At 36.5% G+C, this 17,434-nt stretch overlaps 1 protein-coding gene across 3 annotated transcripts in view; it reads left to right on the top strand.

Moving 5' to 3' along the window:
* LOC131591392 (N-acetylglucosamine-1-phosphotransferase subunits alpha/beta-like) overlaps nt 1-17,186 on the top strand; it is a 37,790-nt gene extending 20,604 nt beyond the window's left edge. The window contains exons 9-22 of one of the 3 annotated variants that reach the window (XM_058862022.1): nt 40-219; nt 1,256-1,426; nt 2,543-2,666; nt 3,392-3,595; nt 4,509-5,617; nt 6,614-6,813; nt 7,080-7,299; nt 8,336-8,449; nt 9,182-9,267; nt 10,144-10,242; nt 13,061-13,228; nt 14,749-14,839; nt 15,426-15,483; nt 15,986-16,123. In XM_058862022.1, the coding sequence (XP_058718005.1) occupies nt 40-219; nt 1,256-1,426; nt 2,543-2,666; nt 3,392-3,595; nt 4,509-5,617; nt 6,614-6,813; nt 7,080-7,299; nt 8,336-8,449; nt 9,182-9,267; nt 10,144-10,242; nt 13,061-13,228; nt 14,749-14,839; nt 15,426-15,473 (2,814 nt within the window). In that variant the 3' untranslated portion in view covers nt 15,474-15,483; nt 15,986-16,123. Of the gene's footprint in view, nt 1-39; nt 220-1,255; nt 1,427-2,542; nt 2,667-3,391; nt 3,596-4,508; nt 5,618-6,613; nt 6,814-7,079; nt 7,300-8,335; nt 8,450-9,168; nt 9,268-10,143; nt 10,243-13,060; nt 13,229-14,748; nt 14,840-15,425; nt 15,484-15,985 lie in introns of those variants that run through there. The other 2 variants (XM_058862021.1, XR_009280352.1) reach the window with 2 other exon arrangements.
* The last annotated feature ends 248 nt before the right edge of the window (nt 17,187-17,434 follow it).

Below are 17,434 nucleotides of genomic sequence, written 5' to 3'. Positions count from 1 at the left end.
TCTATTGAAAATCTAAGACAGGATTTTTTCTTTTTTTAGTCCAAGCAGGATGAAGATGTTTCTGCCAGCCGCTTCGAGGACAACGAAGAGCTGCGGTACTCATTGCGATCAATAGAGAGACACGCCCCTTGGGTGCGGCATATCTTCATTGTGACCAACGGGCAGATTCCCTCCTGGCTTAACCTGGATAATCCTCGGATAACTATAGTGACACATCAGGTAAAATTCAGCAAAGCCACAGCTATGAAAGGGCCAGCAAAGATATTCAGTTTGATTTGAAATGGAATTATCCTCTTGCAGCAAAAGGCTGCATTTATTCGGAAGAAGTGACAACCTCTTCTCTCTCTCACCCAGGGTTTTATCATGAATGTCCTTATGTTTGGGCTAAACAGATAGCTGAATATATATCAAGCGTATATTTAGTACACTCTTCCAAATATTAAGGCTTCAGCTAGCATATTAATGTTAGCTGTCTAATTTCCTTATGGAGTCTATTTTTAAAAAGCTGGGGAGAAGAAAATGCAATCTGAATCTATAATCAGTCTCTCAGAACCAGTAATAACCTAGTAAGCTTGTGTTAAGACACGGTGGATTACAAATACTGGAACTAAGAAGATGGCTACAAAAAAAGTAGCTATGCATTCTAAAAATGTTATTTAAAAAGAGAAGAGGAATCCTTCAAGCTTCCTGAATAAGTGATACCAAATTCTCTGTATTTCTCAAAGTAATTTTGGTATCTGGACATGCCATACGAGTTCTGCGCAACCGAAGTGCTAAAGACATAATTACTCAACTTCTGCTGTCTGCTGGTGAAGTTTCTTGAAAAAGATGGAACAAACCTGACTTTTTGAATGCTGCAACAGGTTCAGTTTGTTAAAAATTTTGTGCAGCCTGAAATTCATGAGAATTATTAATCTATACTCTGAGCCTGGTCCAGGACTCATTGAAAGAGGAGTGTGTGAAAGTTTGACTTTGTGAGCAATCAGGTGCAATTTCTTAGTTGTGCAGCAGAACTGGAAATGGTTTTGTGTGGGGAAAAAGAGATATTAAAGGGTTGGTTTTTTTTTTGTTTTGTTTTTTGGTGGTGGTGGTTTTGGTGTTTTGTTGGTTTTTTTTGTTTGGTTTTTTTTTTCTTTATTATTTTTTCTTTTGTATCTATCCTTATTCTTGATAAGCTTTTTTTAGTGGATAAGTATCAAGTATTTGTATGCCTTACTAAAACAGTTTTTGGTTGTTGGGGATTTTCTTGTCTTAGGAAATATTTCAGAATGTGAGTCACTTGCCTACCTTCAGTTCACCAGCTATTGAAAGTCACATTCATCGCATCAGCGGCCTTTCTCAGAAGTTTATTTATCTCAATGATGATGTTATGTTTGGGAAGGATGTTTGGCCTGATGATTTTTACAGTCATTCTAAAGGTCAAAAGGTAAGCTGTTATGAAAAGGTATTTTAGCAAAAGTAGAACTTGTCTACTGTAATGATAAAAGCCAGAGGAATGCTACTTTGAAAGTCTGAGCACTCACTCCCCCTTTTATCTCTAAAGGTTCATTGTTCTTAACTAGAGAACTGTTGGCTGAGGTTCAGGGTGTGGAAGGCTCTTCCCTATATTCCTATGTGTGCTGTGTTTGTAGGATTACTTGTTTTCATGTTCACTCCTACGTTGGGGCGGTTATAATAGTTCCTCTGTCAGGATTCACTTCAGTTTCAGTGTTATTTGCTAGTTACTCCTACTTTCTGTTGGTGTAAGGCTGATGTGGTGTTTGGCAGTTACCAGTCTTCCTTCCTTGTAAATTCTTTTATTTTGTGGGAAATACTCAAAACAAACAAGAATAAACTTTTCTGTGGGAACACTGAAGCCAGATGACATTTGAACTGGTCTAATGTTGAAGTTTACCGTTAATTGCTTCTCTTCCAGACATCCGTAATATCTTTTCCCAATTTATATATGATTATATATATATAAAATTTTATTTATAATTATATATACTTTATATACAATTGTTCGCTAAAATAATATATATTGTTCCACATTGATGAGTGTAAAATAATTTAGTCTTTCAACAAGTCCATTATCAATAGCTGGGGTTTAAGCAAGGAGAGCAGGCTGAGGAAACATTAGCAATAGTTACACATAAACACTGGCTGCCAGCCAGTGAAATGGATTTTCATCTATTAGCTTGATCTTCAAGAGTGACATGGAGGTAGGAATTGAAGATTTATATGTTATTATTTCTATTAAAGCAGTGGGTACACAAGGCACCACAGACCAATGAATTTAGAATTTTGTGCAGGCAGATGTGCACACTTGCACACAAATACAGAAGGGTTGAGCGTGATTAGTTACATTAAAATACTTGCTTCCCTTTGAAAGGGATAACATTTACTTGACGGACAATGGGGTTTAAATTCTATTTGTAAAGTTCTGTGAAATCTTAAGGCACTGTACGTAGGGAGACATTATTGTAAGTCTCCATATTCAAAGAAACAAGCTCAGCTGACTTCTATTTGCCAGTCCTTGTCTCAGACTGTAATGTTGTTCCAGGTGTACTTGACTTGGCCTGTGCCAAACTGTGCCGAGGGATGTCCTGGCTCATGGATTAAAGATGGCTACTGTGATAAAGCCTGTAATAACTCAGCATGTGATTGGGATGGAGGTGATTGCATTGGTAAGACAGCAATGTTGAATTTAGGAAAAGTGTTCTGTTTGTTTTTCCTTACAAGAATAATTCTGTAACTTGTCTATTTCACATAACTACAGAATTTGCCTCCTTTAGTAATTAAAAAATAACAAAAAAGTTGACTTACAAATTAAAACCTTATTTCTTGCAAACTACAAATTTCTGTGGAAAATGATGAGAAATAGTAGGGCATAGGGTAATCTTTCTTTAGGTATCAAATTTGACTAGCTGAAAGAAGGGATTGTGAAATTTAAATTATTATATGTTAATCATATACAGTATTATATATTATTTGGATTCAGAATCCAAATAATAATGGCTTGGGAAGCTGCACTATTAGTTCCTAGATTAAATTTTCAGGTCTGCAGTGTAATAAAATGAGGTGGTACTTCTGGTTTGAGGAAGTGATACCTTTCTAGGAGGCTGTAAAGTCAAGACTTTGCAAGCACAAGGAGTAGTAAATCAGTTTTCTGCCTGCCTTTTTGACATTAAGACAAAATACATTGACACTTTGATTCCTAAACTTTTACACTGAGTGTAAAATCTGTAGTATGCACAAACTCACAGAAGTCTAGGTGGGATTTTCTCCTTTTTAATTTCACTGATGATTATTTAGTCTTCAGTCTAGCTTTAATGTGGTGGCCTTAATGTGCCTTTCTTCGGTTATTTGAAATTCTTACTTCTGGTGGGTTTGTTTTTTCTTTTTTCTCTAGGTAACAGTGGGGGTAATCGCTATGTTGCTGGTGGAGGTGCAGTTGGAGGTATTGGGAATGGCCCACCATGGCAGTTTGGAGCAGGAATAAGTGGTGTTTCATACTGTAACCAGGGTTGTGCTAATTCCTGGCTAGCAGACAAATTCTGTGACCAGGCCTGCAATGTCCTCTCGTGTGGATTTGATGCTGGTGACTGTGGCCAGGGTATGTAAAAAGCATTGCTGATAAACTTCCTGCAGGGATTCTCTTGAATTTCCTGACCTTTCTTGGTTCATCATTACTCTCAGATCAGGCTAAGGTGTTCTGTACAAGCATCTTTGCCTAACTAAGGACAGTTGAATTGATGATGCCTGCAGCAATTAAAAAGTTTAAAGAGCCTCTCTGATGCTGACAGTTCTGGGCTCTTGCCAAAGGCTACTTTCAGTCACAAGTGAACTTGTCTGAAGTTCATTTGGATATGAATGATTAGCAAGGAGTAAACAAAGTGATTGAAAGTGCTGTCTGGTATATGCAGGAGAAGAATTTGTCCTGTTTGGAAGAGCAGAGGTTCCTCTGCATTTCGGCTGGGACAAATGGGTTTCTGGTGATTCTATTGCTAGCAGTGAGGTTTTGTTCATCTGGGAGATGACAGATAGTCTGTGTTCTGCCATGGGAGGCAGAAGTTCCTTTCAGCCTATCTGATTTTGAAAATATCAAATCAAAATGCATCACTGTAGTATGAACTCTAGCTGTTGTAACATTACTCTCCTAAAATGGGGCAAAAATGTAATATGGGCAAGCTACTTATGACTGATACATAGTTTTAAGTGACATGATAATAAGACATTTTAAGCTCTTCAGGTAGAGACTGATTGATGAATTATACTGGCTTTTAGAATTAGCATGAGGGTGTCTGGTAGCTTTATATATCTGAGTATGTTCTTGTCATCCATTGTTAAAGATATGTGAGCAAGAAACTGGAAACCAGAGTAAGTGTTCTTTCACAAAGCTGTCTCCCTGTTAATATTGTGACTGTAGCTGGGCATATTACTATTGAAGAAAGAGTCGAAGATAAATGTCATGCTGAAAATTGACGGAAATGTGTTTTGTTTTTTGTTTGGGTTTCTTTTTTTCCCAGATCACTTTGAAGAGATGTACAAGGTGATGCTTCAGCTTAATCAGACCTACTATGTTGTTCCCAAAGGTGAATGTCTGCCCTACTTCAGTTTCAGTGAAATAGCCAAGAAAGGAATTGAGGGCTCATACAGTGATAATCCAATTATCCGACATGCTTCAGTTGCTAACAAATGGAAAACTATCCATCTAATCATGCATAGTGGCATGAACACAACTGTGATCTATTTTAACCTTACATTCCTAAATAAAAATGATGAAGAGTTTAAAATGCAAATAGCTGTTGAAGTTGATACTAGAGAGGAACCAAAACAGAACACAACTTCCATGCAAAAATCTAACTCTGAGTTAAAAAGTGTAACATCAGTACCAGAAGCTGAATTGATATTTGAGGATATTCCAGAAGAGAAACGCTTTCCAAGAGTCAGGAGACGTCGAAATGGCACAAAAGAGAGCATACCTGAAGAGTTGATAATCCCATCAGTAAATGTGTCTCTTCTTCCTGAAGATGTCCAACTAGCACTGCAGAAACTGGACTTAAAACTAATAAATGGTGATATAACTCAGAAAGGATATAACCTATCCAAGGCTTCTCTCCTGAGACCTTTCCTGTTTTTGACCACTGCAAAGAGTATTGTAGGCCTGGAAAAAAAGGATATGCATAATCATTCAGAAGATCAGAAGAATCAGAGCAGCTGGGAGAAGCCTTATAAAGATGTAAATGATGGCAAAATAAAAACAGTAAAAGCAAAGGAAGAAGTTCCTTCAAGGCTTATGGGAACAAAGGGGACTGTTGTGACAGGGAGCACAAATAAACATATTTATAAGGTTCAGCGTAAAGCCACACTTCCCTCCCAGAGCATGGGGAAAAAAAATGAAACTCGAGAAAAAGTACTGAATGCACTCATATTAAGGGAAACACAGAAATCAAAACATACTGAGAATTTTGATACAGGAGAAGGTGCACAGGGGATGGAAGGAGTAAAAAGGCATGAGCAGGTGGATGCAAATATAAAGGAGGGGTTAGTGGGAAGAAAATTACAGTCTTATGCTGGAAGTTACCAAGGCTTTTTGCCATGGGAGAAAAAGAAGTATTTCCAAGACCTTCTTGATGTGAGTACCTTAATGTCATTCCTTACTGGAATAGTTGCATGTTTCTGCATTTATTGGAGTACTGTTAATATGATTTATACATTTGAAATGTACTTTGCCTTTGAGGCAAATGCTGGGATTTTTTTGAAATATACTTTTCATATAAAATGTGATTTGTTTATGATATGGGTCTCTCTTACCTTGATGGTAAAAGTCAAATAGCTATTTCTGTTCCCTTTCTACAATCTTTTCTTGGTCAAATTAATTTTTTGTTCATTGTGTGTTGTCACAGGGCTATTGCTCAGACACATGTAGCACTATAACAGAAAGCTTAAGTTTTGTTTTGATTGCATTTATGCAGGTATGGATTCAGTTTATGTTTAAAAAATGCAGAAAATAGGTATAATGATAAATTCTAAAAGCTAAATTGAAAATCTGCAAAGAAACTGCTTATCTAGATTGTGTCAAGAAAACGTATAGGAAATTTCCTCTGCTTCCATCCAAAGCATTTTGGTAGTTTTGAAAAGCTCTAGAAGAGAAGATACTTCAGTTGGTAGCAGCTGCTTTGCCCTATTTCACATAGCAAAGGGCTATGTTTTAAAAAGACTATCTCTCTCGGTTCATCTGAGATTGAATTTTGCATGATGAATCTTTATATTCATAGGATTTCTATTTATCAAATATGGATGAATGATTTGAAAAATAAAGGCAATATTACAAATAAATCTGATGGCAAATAGGGTCCTTAGTGTGTGTGAGGTTTCAGAGCACAAATATCAAGGAAGCCTTTTATAGAGTAGGTTTCCTCAAAGCGTGAAAGCTTTAAGGAAAAGCTTATTTTATTTCTTTTTAAAGGAAGATCTAAGGAATATGAAGAAAAATATTAAAAAATTCTCTTCCCATTTTCAGATATGGAAAGAGTTGACAGCTGGCTGAAATGTCATTTCTCCTGTGTGTCTTGTGTTTTCTGACTTTTTCAGTAATGTAACCTAGATTTATGCCTGTCCTCCTCTTTAGGAAGAAGAGTCATTAATCAAGCAAATGTCATACTTTACTGAAGGTAAACATTTTGGAAGGCAGCTGAAAGATACTTTTGCTGATTCCCTTCGATACGTAAATAAGCTGTTAAACAGCAAGTTTGGATTTACATCTCGTAAAGTCCCTGCTCATATGCCTCACATGATTGACCGTACTGTTATGCAAGAGCTCCAGGATATGTGAGTGTGGTTTTGCTTGGAATAATGTAAAACTGTGGGAAATTCTACCTTTCTGTTGCTTTGCTCTAGCCACTTCCAGTGTGTTAATGGGTACTCATTAAAATTATATTTTGGAAAAGGAAATAAGACATTTATTACAAGAGGATAGTTGAGATACAATGAGATTTTAGAGACACTTTACAAATTCTGGATAAGAATTTATTTTTAGGTAAGGAATGTTTTCTTCAAGGAATTAGAGGGCTAAATGTGTTTTCATTCCTATCTAGGTTTCCTGAGGAGTTTGACAAGACATCATTTCACAAAGTGCGTCACTCTGAAGATATGCAGTTTGCTTTTTCATATTTCTACTATCTTATGAGTGCAGTTCAGCCACTGAACATCTCTCAGATCTTTGATGAGGTTGATACAGACCAGTCAGGCATCTTATCTGACCGAGAGATTCGCACGTTGGCCACAAGGATCCATGAGCTACCACTAAGTTTGCAGGTACTCTTTCCTTACTGATTAGCTTTTAGAGCAGTTTCAAAGTCCAAAATGGTTAAAATAAAAAAAGTCAAATTTTTATGTTTGCCTGTAGTGTCAGTAGCATTTGGTAGTTTTTAAATATTACCTCGAAAATACAGCATTGTGTTTTATTTACCATTGTTTGATTGTTTTTTCTGTGTAATCTGCAATTAAACTGAGTTCTAGCAGCTTTAGAAAATTGTTCACTGCTGTCTGAGTTCAAGAAAACAGTGTGAGTTTGTCCAAAAAAAAGTTCACTGCCAAGAGTTGGATCCTGCTGTGCTTACTGCAGTTTCTGCACATAGTAAAAGATAGTTCTTGCCCTGAGGAACTTGTGGCCTAAAGAAAGAACTGAGAAAAAGGATAGCAAGGAAGTCATACTAGTAAACAGTATGTTCATATACAAAGATTCATACTTCTGTTACTCATGCTTCTGTTCTTCTAAGAACAATAAGCAGAGACATGGTTTTTGTAGGACTTGCATTCTTAAACATACAGGTAGAGAACAAAGTGTAATGTTTTTGCTTTACAGAGAGGATATGACACAAACCAGTGAAACAATTTGTTTGTAACACAGGGCACAAAATCGATGGTGTAGTGAGAACATAGCCCTGCTTTAGTGTGTTCCTGGCCTGTACCTTAGTCAGAAAACCTTCCTGTCCTTGCAGTCAACTCTTCTGTTTGCTTGGTTTGGAATTTAATATGCCAGTGTTGATTTGAGAACTCTGTACAGTCCTGATGTTGCTACTAAAGATGTGTTTTTAATACCTTATCTGGTCTCAATTAAACTCTGTACTGAATATTTGCTTTACTTTATAGGGAGTCCCACTGACTTAGCAGTTACTGAAATAGGGTCTGCTGAATATTAAGTCTTCTCTTGTGGACAGTAACATGGAAATTTGTTATGTCAATAACATTAAATACATTTGTGTACCCTGGGTTTTTAGAACTATGTCAGTGAGAAAATCAGTAGGATTTTAAATGCTTTTTCCCCTCCCCCCTCCTTTCTTTCTGTTAGGATTTGACAGGTCTAGAACAAATGCTAATAAATTGCTCTAAGGCTCTCCCTGCCAACATCACTCAGATCCATGTCATTCCTCCAACTCAAGAAGCATATTATGATCCAAATCTGGTAAGAAACATTGATCTTAAAAGATGCTTATTTTCTTTTCTGAGTATGTATTTACTTTACTTCAAAAGCTGGTTTGATTTCTAAAAGGAAAGTATTTACAAAAATTACTACTTGTATCTACATGAAGTGTTACAAAATGAAAATTTTATAGGCTGCTTCCTAACATACTAACCCTTAATTTTCTTTAAAAGCAGAGAAAAGCTGAGATTTAGGATGTTATTATAATTGGGATTTAAAAAGTCATCCTGTTAAGAAAATTTACTGTTCTGAACCAAAAAGACAGTAAGCCCAATACCTCTCTGACTAGAACTTCCTGGTAAGTCTTTATCTGAATTATAACATGTATTCAAAAAACTCCCTAAAATCAAAAAATCTCTGTTGTACAGAGATTGCCTGGCCAGTTTTACTGGTGGCCTTTGTCAGACGAACATCAGATGGCTGTCAAGTGAGTTAGAATTTTTGAGTATTTTACTGAGAGTTAAGTTGCAATGTTTTTGCCAAAAAGTAATCTGTATTTTTCATATAGTATTTGAAAAATAGGAAATTGTGATGTTATGCACCAGTATTGTTTTGTTTTTTCCCTCCCCAGCTGATAACAAAACTATTGCTTTGGATTCCAGGAGAGTAAAGTATGCAGGCCTCTCTAGCTGTAATACAAGTTTTCTTACAAAGTACACCTTTATAATACTGTAATTTTCAGTAACCTATAATCTAAACAGCGTTTTCTTCCAGCCTCCAGTCACCAAAAACCTAGTGACTAATTGCAAACCTGTGACTGACAGGATTCGTAAGGCTTACAAGGACAAAAACAAATACAGGTATGTTGTGGCAGTCCTGTGAAAAGAAATGCTTAGTGTTGTAAAGCCATAGGAGGAGGGATAAATACACACCTAACCCAAGATTGCACATGTGTGCTAACAAGTCTTAGCTGAAGCCTATTTTGACAGTGGAACTAAAGAAACACACTGTTGTTAACTTATGTATGTTTCATTGTGCAGGGTGATGTGGGTTTTTTTCGTAGTTTGGTTAGTAGACTAAATACTTCCACGTTACTTGTGTCATCTTGGGCCATTTCCTACTTTGTATGGTACAATACTAAGCCCTAGAGTATGTCTGGATGGCTGGAGTGAGTGCATTCAATCGGCATATAAAGAGGGAAACAGCCTTCCTGTACCTAGAAGTTGTAAATCTTCCTTCCTTCTACTGAAGCTTAAAAAAAGAAAATAACAGAAAAAGCATTTTAGTCTTAATTACCTTGTACTGTGTACCTTTCCTGTGAGATGGAGGGGTGACAGTGGTGTGAGCTTTGTAAGTGGAGGAGGGTCTCAGGTGAGACTTGAAGAAGCCTTCAAATTGCTTTCTTATATTAAGTGAAGTGAAAAATTTAAGTGTGGTATCTACCACTAGTAAGACTGTTCACTTGGAGTCAAATGCTCATATTTTATATGCTTTCTCTTAGAATCCAGGTCTATGATTGATAGGTGGTTACTAATAAATCTACAGAAAAGTGGTTCTCTGCAAGAGCAGTAGCTGAAAAATTTAAATGTATCAATAGAAAGCAAATGGCAAATTTTAATGAAGGCTATCCAGTCAGATTAGAAATGTTGCTCAATAATGTTAAATACAAGGTTGATATTTATTGAACCAGACTTTAGGCTGTTTTATTAATTTATAAATTTTATTTCAACAATAAGGTTTGAAATCATGGGAGAAGAGGAAATTGCATTCAAAATGATTCGCACCAATGTTTCTCATGTAGTTGGTCAGCTGGATGACATACGAAAAAATCCCAGGTATCCTGTTTCATGATTTGCATGAAGTTGTGAGATGGTTTTAATTTTCTGGTTTGCCTCTTTAAACTTCTTTGTATTTATAAGATAATTTATTGTCATGTATTTCTAAAGTGTGTGTTACAAGGTAAGACAAATTTGAACCAAAAGTACTTCCGATTTTTTCTGTTTGACTGAATCTGACGCCTCTCTCTATTATGCCAGGGGGTATGTCAATAATTTGTTACATTTTTATTTATCTAAAATCTTTGAAAACTTAGAAACTTCAGCTATTTTTTAAGCTTTCATTTTTGCCATTCTAGAGGGCATACAATTTTTATTGCAGGCAATTTTATTTTAAAGGAAGAACTTTTTGACCTGCTTTAAGCAGGTATTTTATATTAGTAATTATGTGTGGATTATTTTGTTACTAAATCAGTTTTGCGTATTCATTGTGCTTTCAAGCTCTTTTACAACATGGAAAGAATCTTGCTTCTGTCTTCAGAAAACCAGAGTTTTCTGCCAGTTTAATGAGTTTGGCTGCAAGAAGAGGTCTGACAAGTGTTAAAAGGCAGAGCAAGGAGGAAAGTAGAACCAGGTACCTTGGGCCAGGGAAAGTGAAGCCTCCTCTTTGGGTGACAGAAAGCTGTTGGGTAATCTCAGCTGCCTGTAAAGCTGTAGCATAATTTGTATTTGTAGATAAAGAGTAGATTTCTACTTTCTTCTCAAGACTGTACTACTTTTGCTGGGTTATTTATTCAGAAAGGGAAATGCTGGTCTTGAGACATTTTTCAACTGAAGGTGGTTTGTATCTATTGCTGTTCCTTTCAAACAATGCCTTCTGGCCACATAACTCCTTCATTCCAGTTACCACAATGATCCATCTTAAAAGAAAAGTAGGCAGTGCTCTAGCTCATCCTGCTGATTCCTTTCCCTTCTCTATTTCTTTGTCTTCTGCATAGGAGTTGGTTTTTTTTTAAAGGTAGGGGAGATTTCAAGTCTTGTTAGGCTCAGAGAGGCCTGAGCTACAGAAGTTTCTCACCTTCAGTATTCACAAAGTGAGGAGTTGATTACCTGGGCTCTATTCCTGGGAAGTACAGTGCACAACTGTATTCATATCTTACTAACAAAGGAGAGCTGGCATAGTTATGTAGCCATGTCATTTCCTCCTCTTTGCCACGTTTTCCTTGCATACAAACCAATAATTATAATGAGTCTCTAAAAGCAGGTTTTTAGTGCCAGTCTCAGAATGAACTGGAAGTGATCACTTACTGATCTCCCAGAAATGTTTGGTTTTCACCCTTAAGGCAAAGTGATTGTTAATTGTCTAGGCATTAATTCTGGAATACCCAAAGGAATATAATGTTTGATTTCTTTTGGATGAATTTAAACAGTCTTTCCATTAAAAATGGGCTAATATTCTCATCAATCCCGTACTTTGCTGTATGTAGCAACCTCTCACTCTGTAAGCTGTATCTCTTTTTGATGAAGCTAAACAGGAATATACACTCTAGGAATACAGCTACTGCATTCCCAGGGCTAATGAGCTGCCAGTCCAAGGGATGAGGTCAGGGATAGTCCAGAGTAAACTCCCAAAATGCTTAGAGCGTAGCCATGATTGCCATAACCAGCTGCTTTGCATAGTATTACTTGATACAGGAGATACAGCCTGCTCACTTTTGGAGGGGCATATTTTTTCTTCTCAGATGTAGCAATTTGAATGCCTGGTTATCCCCTGCACGTAATTGTCTAGAGCAAGGTTACCAATTATGCTCGATACAGTACGTTGCCATTCAGTGCTAATTACCTGTGTGGGCTGATATACAAGCTCCAGAGTTCTGCTTATTTCCAGATTCCTGTGGAAGTCTGAACTTTGCTCTTTGAAAGAGCACACCATACTATAGAGAATACAGCTGACCAGAGCTGCTTATTTACAAAGGTTAGCAATGACAAGGCGTATGTCACCAGATATGATTTCTGCCTCTGGGGAAAATGTAGGGGTCTTGTATCTCAGAATATAAATAAAGCACATAGCCTTGCCCAAATGTGGAAAGGGGAATTTTTGTTTTCAAGCACCAGGCCAGAATAGCCAAGAGTACATAGCAGTACATAGGCACATTAGCTGCTGCCTTGGTTTCAATGAGTTTTAGTAACTTAGTTCCATGTTTCTTATGTGAGAAATAGCTCTCTGCAGGAGCCATTATTGTGAGCAGGCTTATTTGGTCACAGTGATTTCCATGTAAATTCTGTCCAAATTGTTGTTTGTATTTTGGTTGGTTATACAAGTCTAGCTTTGGATCTGTGATTCAACAGACCAATTTTTATAATGTTCTTAGTAAAGCAAAGCCTGGGGACCAAGCTTTGCCCTCTCGTATCCAATCTAATATAGTTTTTATATTGATTTTCTTAAAAGAATTCAGCATGCGCACTAAAATATTAATAATTTAGTATGATTCTCTCCTACAGTGGAGCTCACTTTGTTCTTTACGAGACTTTACTCATGATAATTCAGAAGTATAAAAATCCTTACCCAGATTGTAATGCTCTGTTCAATGGGCACTGGGATGGTGCACACTCCAGTGCCCATTAGATGGCAGCATTATATAACTAGAAATGTGGCCTGTCACTGGATTCTTCTGAGGTTTTGATTTGCTGTCAATCCTAGTGTTCTTTGAATTAAAATAAAATTGATTTAAAATAATGCAACAATAAAAAATATATCTGATTTTAAAATTATATGGTTTCAATTTTGTTTTAAAGGATTATGTTTGTGTTATTGGTTTGGCAATACCTTTGCTATATTATCAAGGAAATACTCTAACAATGTCATCTTGTTTCCTAGAAAATTTGTTTGCCTAAATGACAATATTGATCACAATCATAAGGATGCACAAACAGTGAAAGCAGTGCTTAGGGATTTTTATGAGTCAATGTTTCCCATCCCTTCACAATTTGAACTGCCGAGAGAATATCGGAATCGTTTCCTTCACATGCATGAACTCCAAGAATGGTATGTTCCACAAGTTCTTTTCACATTTCTGTAGTGCAGTAATATATCATTATCTAAGATACTGCTAACAAGCTGGTTTCCCCCCAGTATTGTCATGAAAGAGTTAACAGTGAGAATAGCATGGTAAGATTTGAATGGACTAAAATATGATGTCTGCAGGATTTGGGTTTTTCTGGTGCTTAGATAATCATCAACATTTTATCAATTGGTCCTAACCTACTGCAAATGAAAGTTGTTGGTTTATTCCTTTGTTTGGGTTTTTAAAAAATAAAACAGGAATTCTGGCTTTCTTTAAATGTAAAAATAAAACCTCAAGCCATTGTTATACTTCTTACTAAGTGATTTTTTTTCAATCTGCCACATAGCAATAACCATCTGGATAAAAATTAGAAAAGATAAATGTGTGTTCACATACTGCATATGCATATGTTCACATATTGCATGATATGTGAAATTTTTGTGTGTTTATCTCTTGCCATTTTATAAATAACAACTGAAGAAATTGGATTAATTGACTTCAGAAGACAAACAAAATGTTGACAGATACAGTGACAAAAAAGGACACAAGACTAATATAAGTAAACCTGCTGCTGATCAGCAAATCATAAGAAATAGCTGTTAATAAGAATATAGAAAATATTAGAGGAACTGTAGAAGGAATCAGAAGGATTGTAGGTGTGATTGTAGTGCTAGAAGTCCTGCTGTAGTAGTAGCAGAGGGAGCAGGGCACAAACTCATTTCAGCAGTTAGCTTTAGAAATTTGTGTTGGCTCCCTTTTAGAGACCCTCCATCAAGACTTTTTGTAGCTTCAAAAAGACACTTAATTTTGACTTGTTTGTAGCCAAAGATGATTCTACCTGAGTGCATTGAGGCAGGCTAAAGTGCTGGTGGAAATCAAAGTATTTTCAGAATCACGGGACAGTCCAGGTTGACAGGGACCTCAAAAGATCATCTGGTCCAACATTTCATGGGAAACTGTCTCCTGCCAGCTCTCAAGTGTCCTGGCTACAGGTATACAGGTGTAGCAGGTAAGGGAATTGCAGTTTAGTCAAAAAGGACGAGTGTGACTGCACAACTGTAGTTGTCAAAAGTAGATGTGGCACTTGAGGACATAGTTTAGGTGTGGACTTGGCACAGTTAGCTTAACAGTTGGACTTGATCTTTGAGGTCTTTTCTAACTTAAAAGATTCTATGATCTAGCATCCTGAGCAGTCATATCTTGGAAACTTCTAGTGGTGCAGACTCTACCCCAGCCTCTGGGGAGACTGCTCCAGAAATTATTGTTTTGACTGTAAAAAAGATTTCCTTATGTCAAGATGAAACCTCTCCCAGTCCAACTTGTAGCTGTTGCCCCTTGTCCTCTCTATGTGGCTCTTCATGAAGAGAGCACCTACATCCTCTTTTTAGTCACCCTTTAAGAACTGCAGAAAACTTCCTTTGCATATTATGTGGAAACTCTTTAAATATTTGCATTTATGATACACGAAGCTGTTTTTCTGTTTCCTTCTTTCTTTGTCTAGGAGGGCATATAGAGACAAGCTCAAATTCTGGACCCACTGTGTTCTAGTAACACTTATTGTATTTACAGTCATCTCGTTTTTTGCTGAACAGGTAAAGTTAATGTCTTCTTATCAAATCTGTACAACACTTAACAGATTGTGGAATCTTCAGGATAACATTGGATGGATTTTTTTAAATAGAATTTGAAGAGTAGCTAGGATTTTCCCTTCATAAAAGAAGTAAAGATGTTACATGACTCATGGTTAGGTTGCTTTAATTTTTAAGTCACCATGTTGAGATTCCTTGAAAAGAGAGTCATGGGGAGAAGGAGAGTGGCACCTTTTCAGGTGCCTTGTGACAATAAAGTCCATCACCAGTGTGCTAAATTTGGATGCTCAAATTCAGTAATTGTTTTTGAAATTCTTGGTCTGTTAACATGGATATTGGTAAAAGTGTATAGTAAGTTAAGAGGAAGGAAAATTAGTCCAGGAGGATCTTAAGTTACTTGAAGGCCTTATCAAAATCTCTTCCCTAAGTAATTGCAAAGACTTCTACTGAATTCAAAAGGTTTTGAATCTGACTCAAGGGGAAAAAACCCTTGACTTCTGCAAGCGTAAAATGGCTTTCTTGAACATGATTAGTCCTGCTAAACTCAGAGGGAGTCAATGGAACAAATCATATGGGTAATTCTTTGCAGGTTGGGGCCTTAAGTAACACTTTCCGTGGTCTGATGAAGAGGGTGTAATTCTTGAAAGGTTGGCTTTTGATTATTATTTTTTTCCCACCTGTGACTTTTGCATGACTCTTTCCCTTGATTTTCAGCCTTTTTTGTCTATTAGAAAACTCCATTAGTAACTTGGTTTTAGAAGGGGATACTCAACTCAGTGGTATGTATAGTTAGGAATCTAAATACCATTTTAAGATGCCAGCTTTATGCTGATCTATTAAAAATAGAATGTAGTCCAGTGTTAATTTAAATTGACAAATTACCTTTAAGATAATCAGAATAAAGGCATGGTGTATTTCTCACTTTCTGCTTGTATTCTGATTATTGAGAAGTCTAGTGGAAATGTGCACATCTAATAGATGAATTGGAGTGAAAAATGCCTTTCAGGTATAATAAGAGAAAAAAAGTACAGTATTGATTATTTACCATGGGTGGTACAGATGTGATAGTTTCTAGGATGAAAACCTGAGCAGCTGTGGACCTTTAGCCCAGCAGAGAACTAGATATTGTATTTTTTTTTCTCTCCTCAGCTAATTGCACTTAAACGAAAGATTTTTCCAAGGAGAAGGATCCAAAAAGAAGTTGGTCATGAACGAATCAAAGTGTAGAAGAGCTTTATTTTGGAGATCAGTCTACCTCAAGCTGTGATTAAGCATTTTAAAGGTCTCTTTCATAAGTGTCTTTTCTGGTTTGCTGTTTAACTACATTGATATGAAGAAAAAAACCATCCACCAACATTCGAATCTCTGCAGTACTCTTCATGATATAAAAGCTGCTGGAGCTGTGACAATGCAAAATAACAACAACAAATAATTGCAGGACATCTGTACATAGGCGGTTTTCAACAGATCTTACTCTACAACTCTTAGTTCATGGCCATGTTATCCTTTTTTATAAAAAGGGTTACCTAAACAAATGTAACTGCATTTATTGCAGTGGATGTTGCCAACTAGATAAAATGTTGGAAGGAAAAGTTGTTTGGGATCATTTTAAGAAGTCCTTGATCTTGCATTCCAAAGCATTTTGCAAATTTCTGTCATTGCTGCTTTTTTTAGCCCTCCGGGGAAAATTGAGAATTATGTAACTTGTCATTTAAATTTAGAATACATTTATAGATGCTGACATTCTTTAAAGCACAGTGACAATTCATCTTCCTATTTGTAGTGTATAATTGGGATTTGAAAGAAAGGTATGCTACTAAAAAATTACATAGTAACAACACGTAATGGTTTATTTAAAAGATATTTTATATCTGCTGTATTATAGTCCAAAGAATACACAAAGAAATGGTGTTATTTCCTGGCTTGATTACAAAGAGAGGGTTGTAATCAAAGGAAAATGATCAAGATAAAATGTTTTACAAGCATTGTAAATAAAAAAGCAGAAGTGCCTCTATATGAATGGGTAACAGTTTCAAAGTAGAAAAGTATGGGGAGCAGTGTTTCACTTCATAAAACAATATTTCTACCAACAGACGAAGCTGTGGTGTTCTTAAATTTAACAGGGTTTGGCTATGTATTTTGCTGAGATATCGGAGTAGTGTGGTTTTATGTGGGAAAGAGTACTGAGTCTTTTCAAGCAGAAATTTTTGGTGGTGTATCTTCACTTAATTGTATTAGCAGTACTCAAAAAGCATTAATTTTTGTAATCGGATGATGTACAAAATGTATGTGCATATGTATTGTAAGATACTTGGCTTGCTTTGTAATTAACTAAAACGTGATGAAAGTTACGTCTGCCGTTTCTGTTTCAAAGTCAACCGAGCTCGCACGTTTTGGTAAATTAGCCAGGTATCTCTTTGAATCTTTATGTCAAAAGCTCTTAATTTTTTCCGTTAAAAGCTTTCCAGCTTTAATGATTTAATAGTAATCTGCAGCACGGCTCCGTTCTCCAAGTGGAATGACGCTTTTGAGCAGCGTTAGGAAGGATCCGCAGGCAGTGCCCGCTCCTGAGGGCCGTCCCTGCCGCGCCTGTTCCCG

This window comes from Poecile atricapillus, chromosome W (genome assembly GCF_030490865.1).
Source record: "Poecile atricapillus isolate bPoeAtr1 chromosome W, bPoeAtr1.hap1, whole genome shotgun sequence".
Taxonomy (NCBI): domain Eukaryota; kingdom Metazoa; phylum Chordata; class Aves; order Passeriformes; family Paridae; genus Poecile; species Poecile atricapillus.
This window is presented reverse-complemented; position numbering and strand designations above follow the sequence as displayed.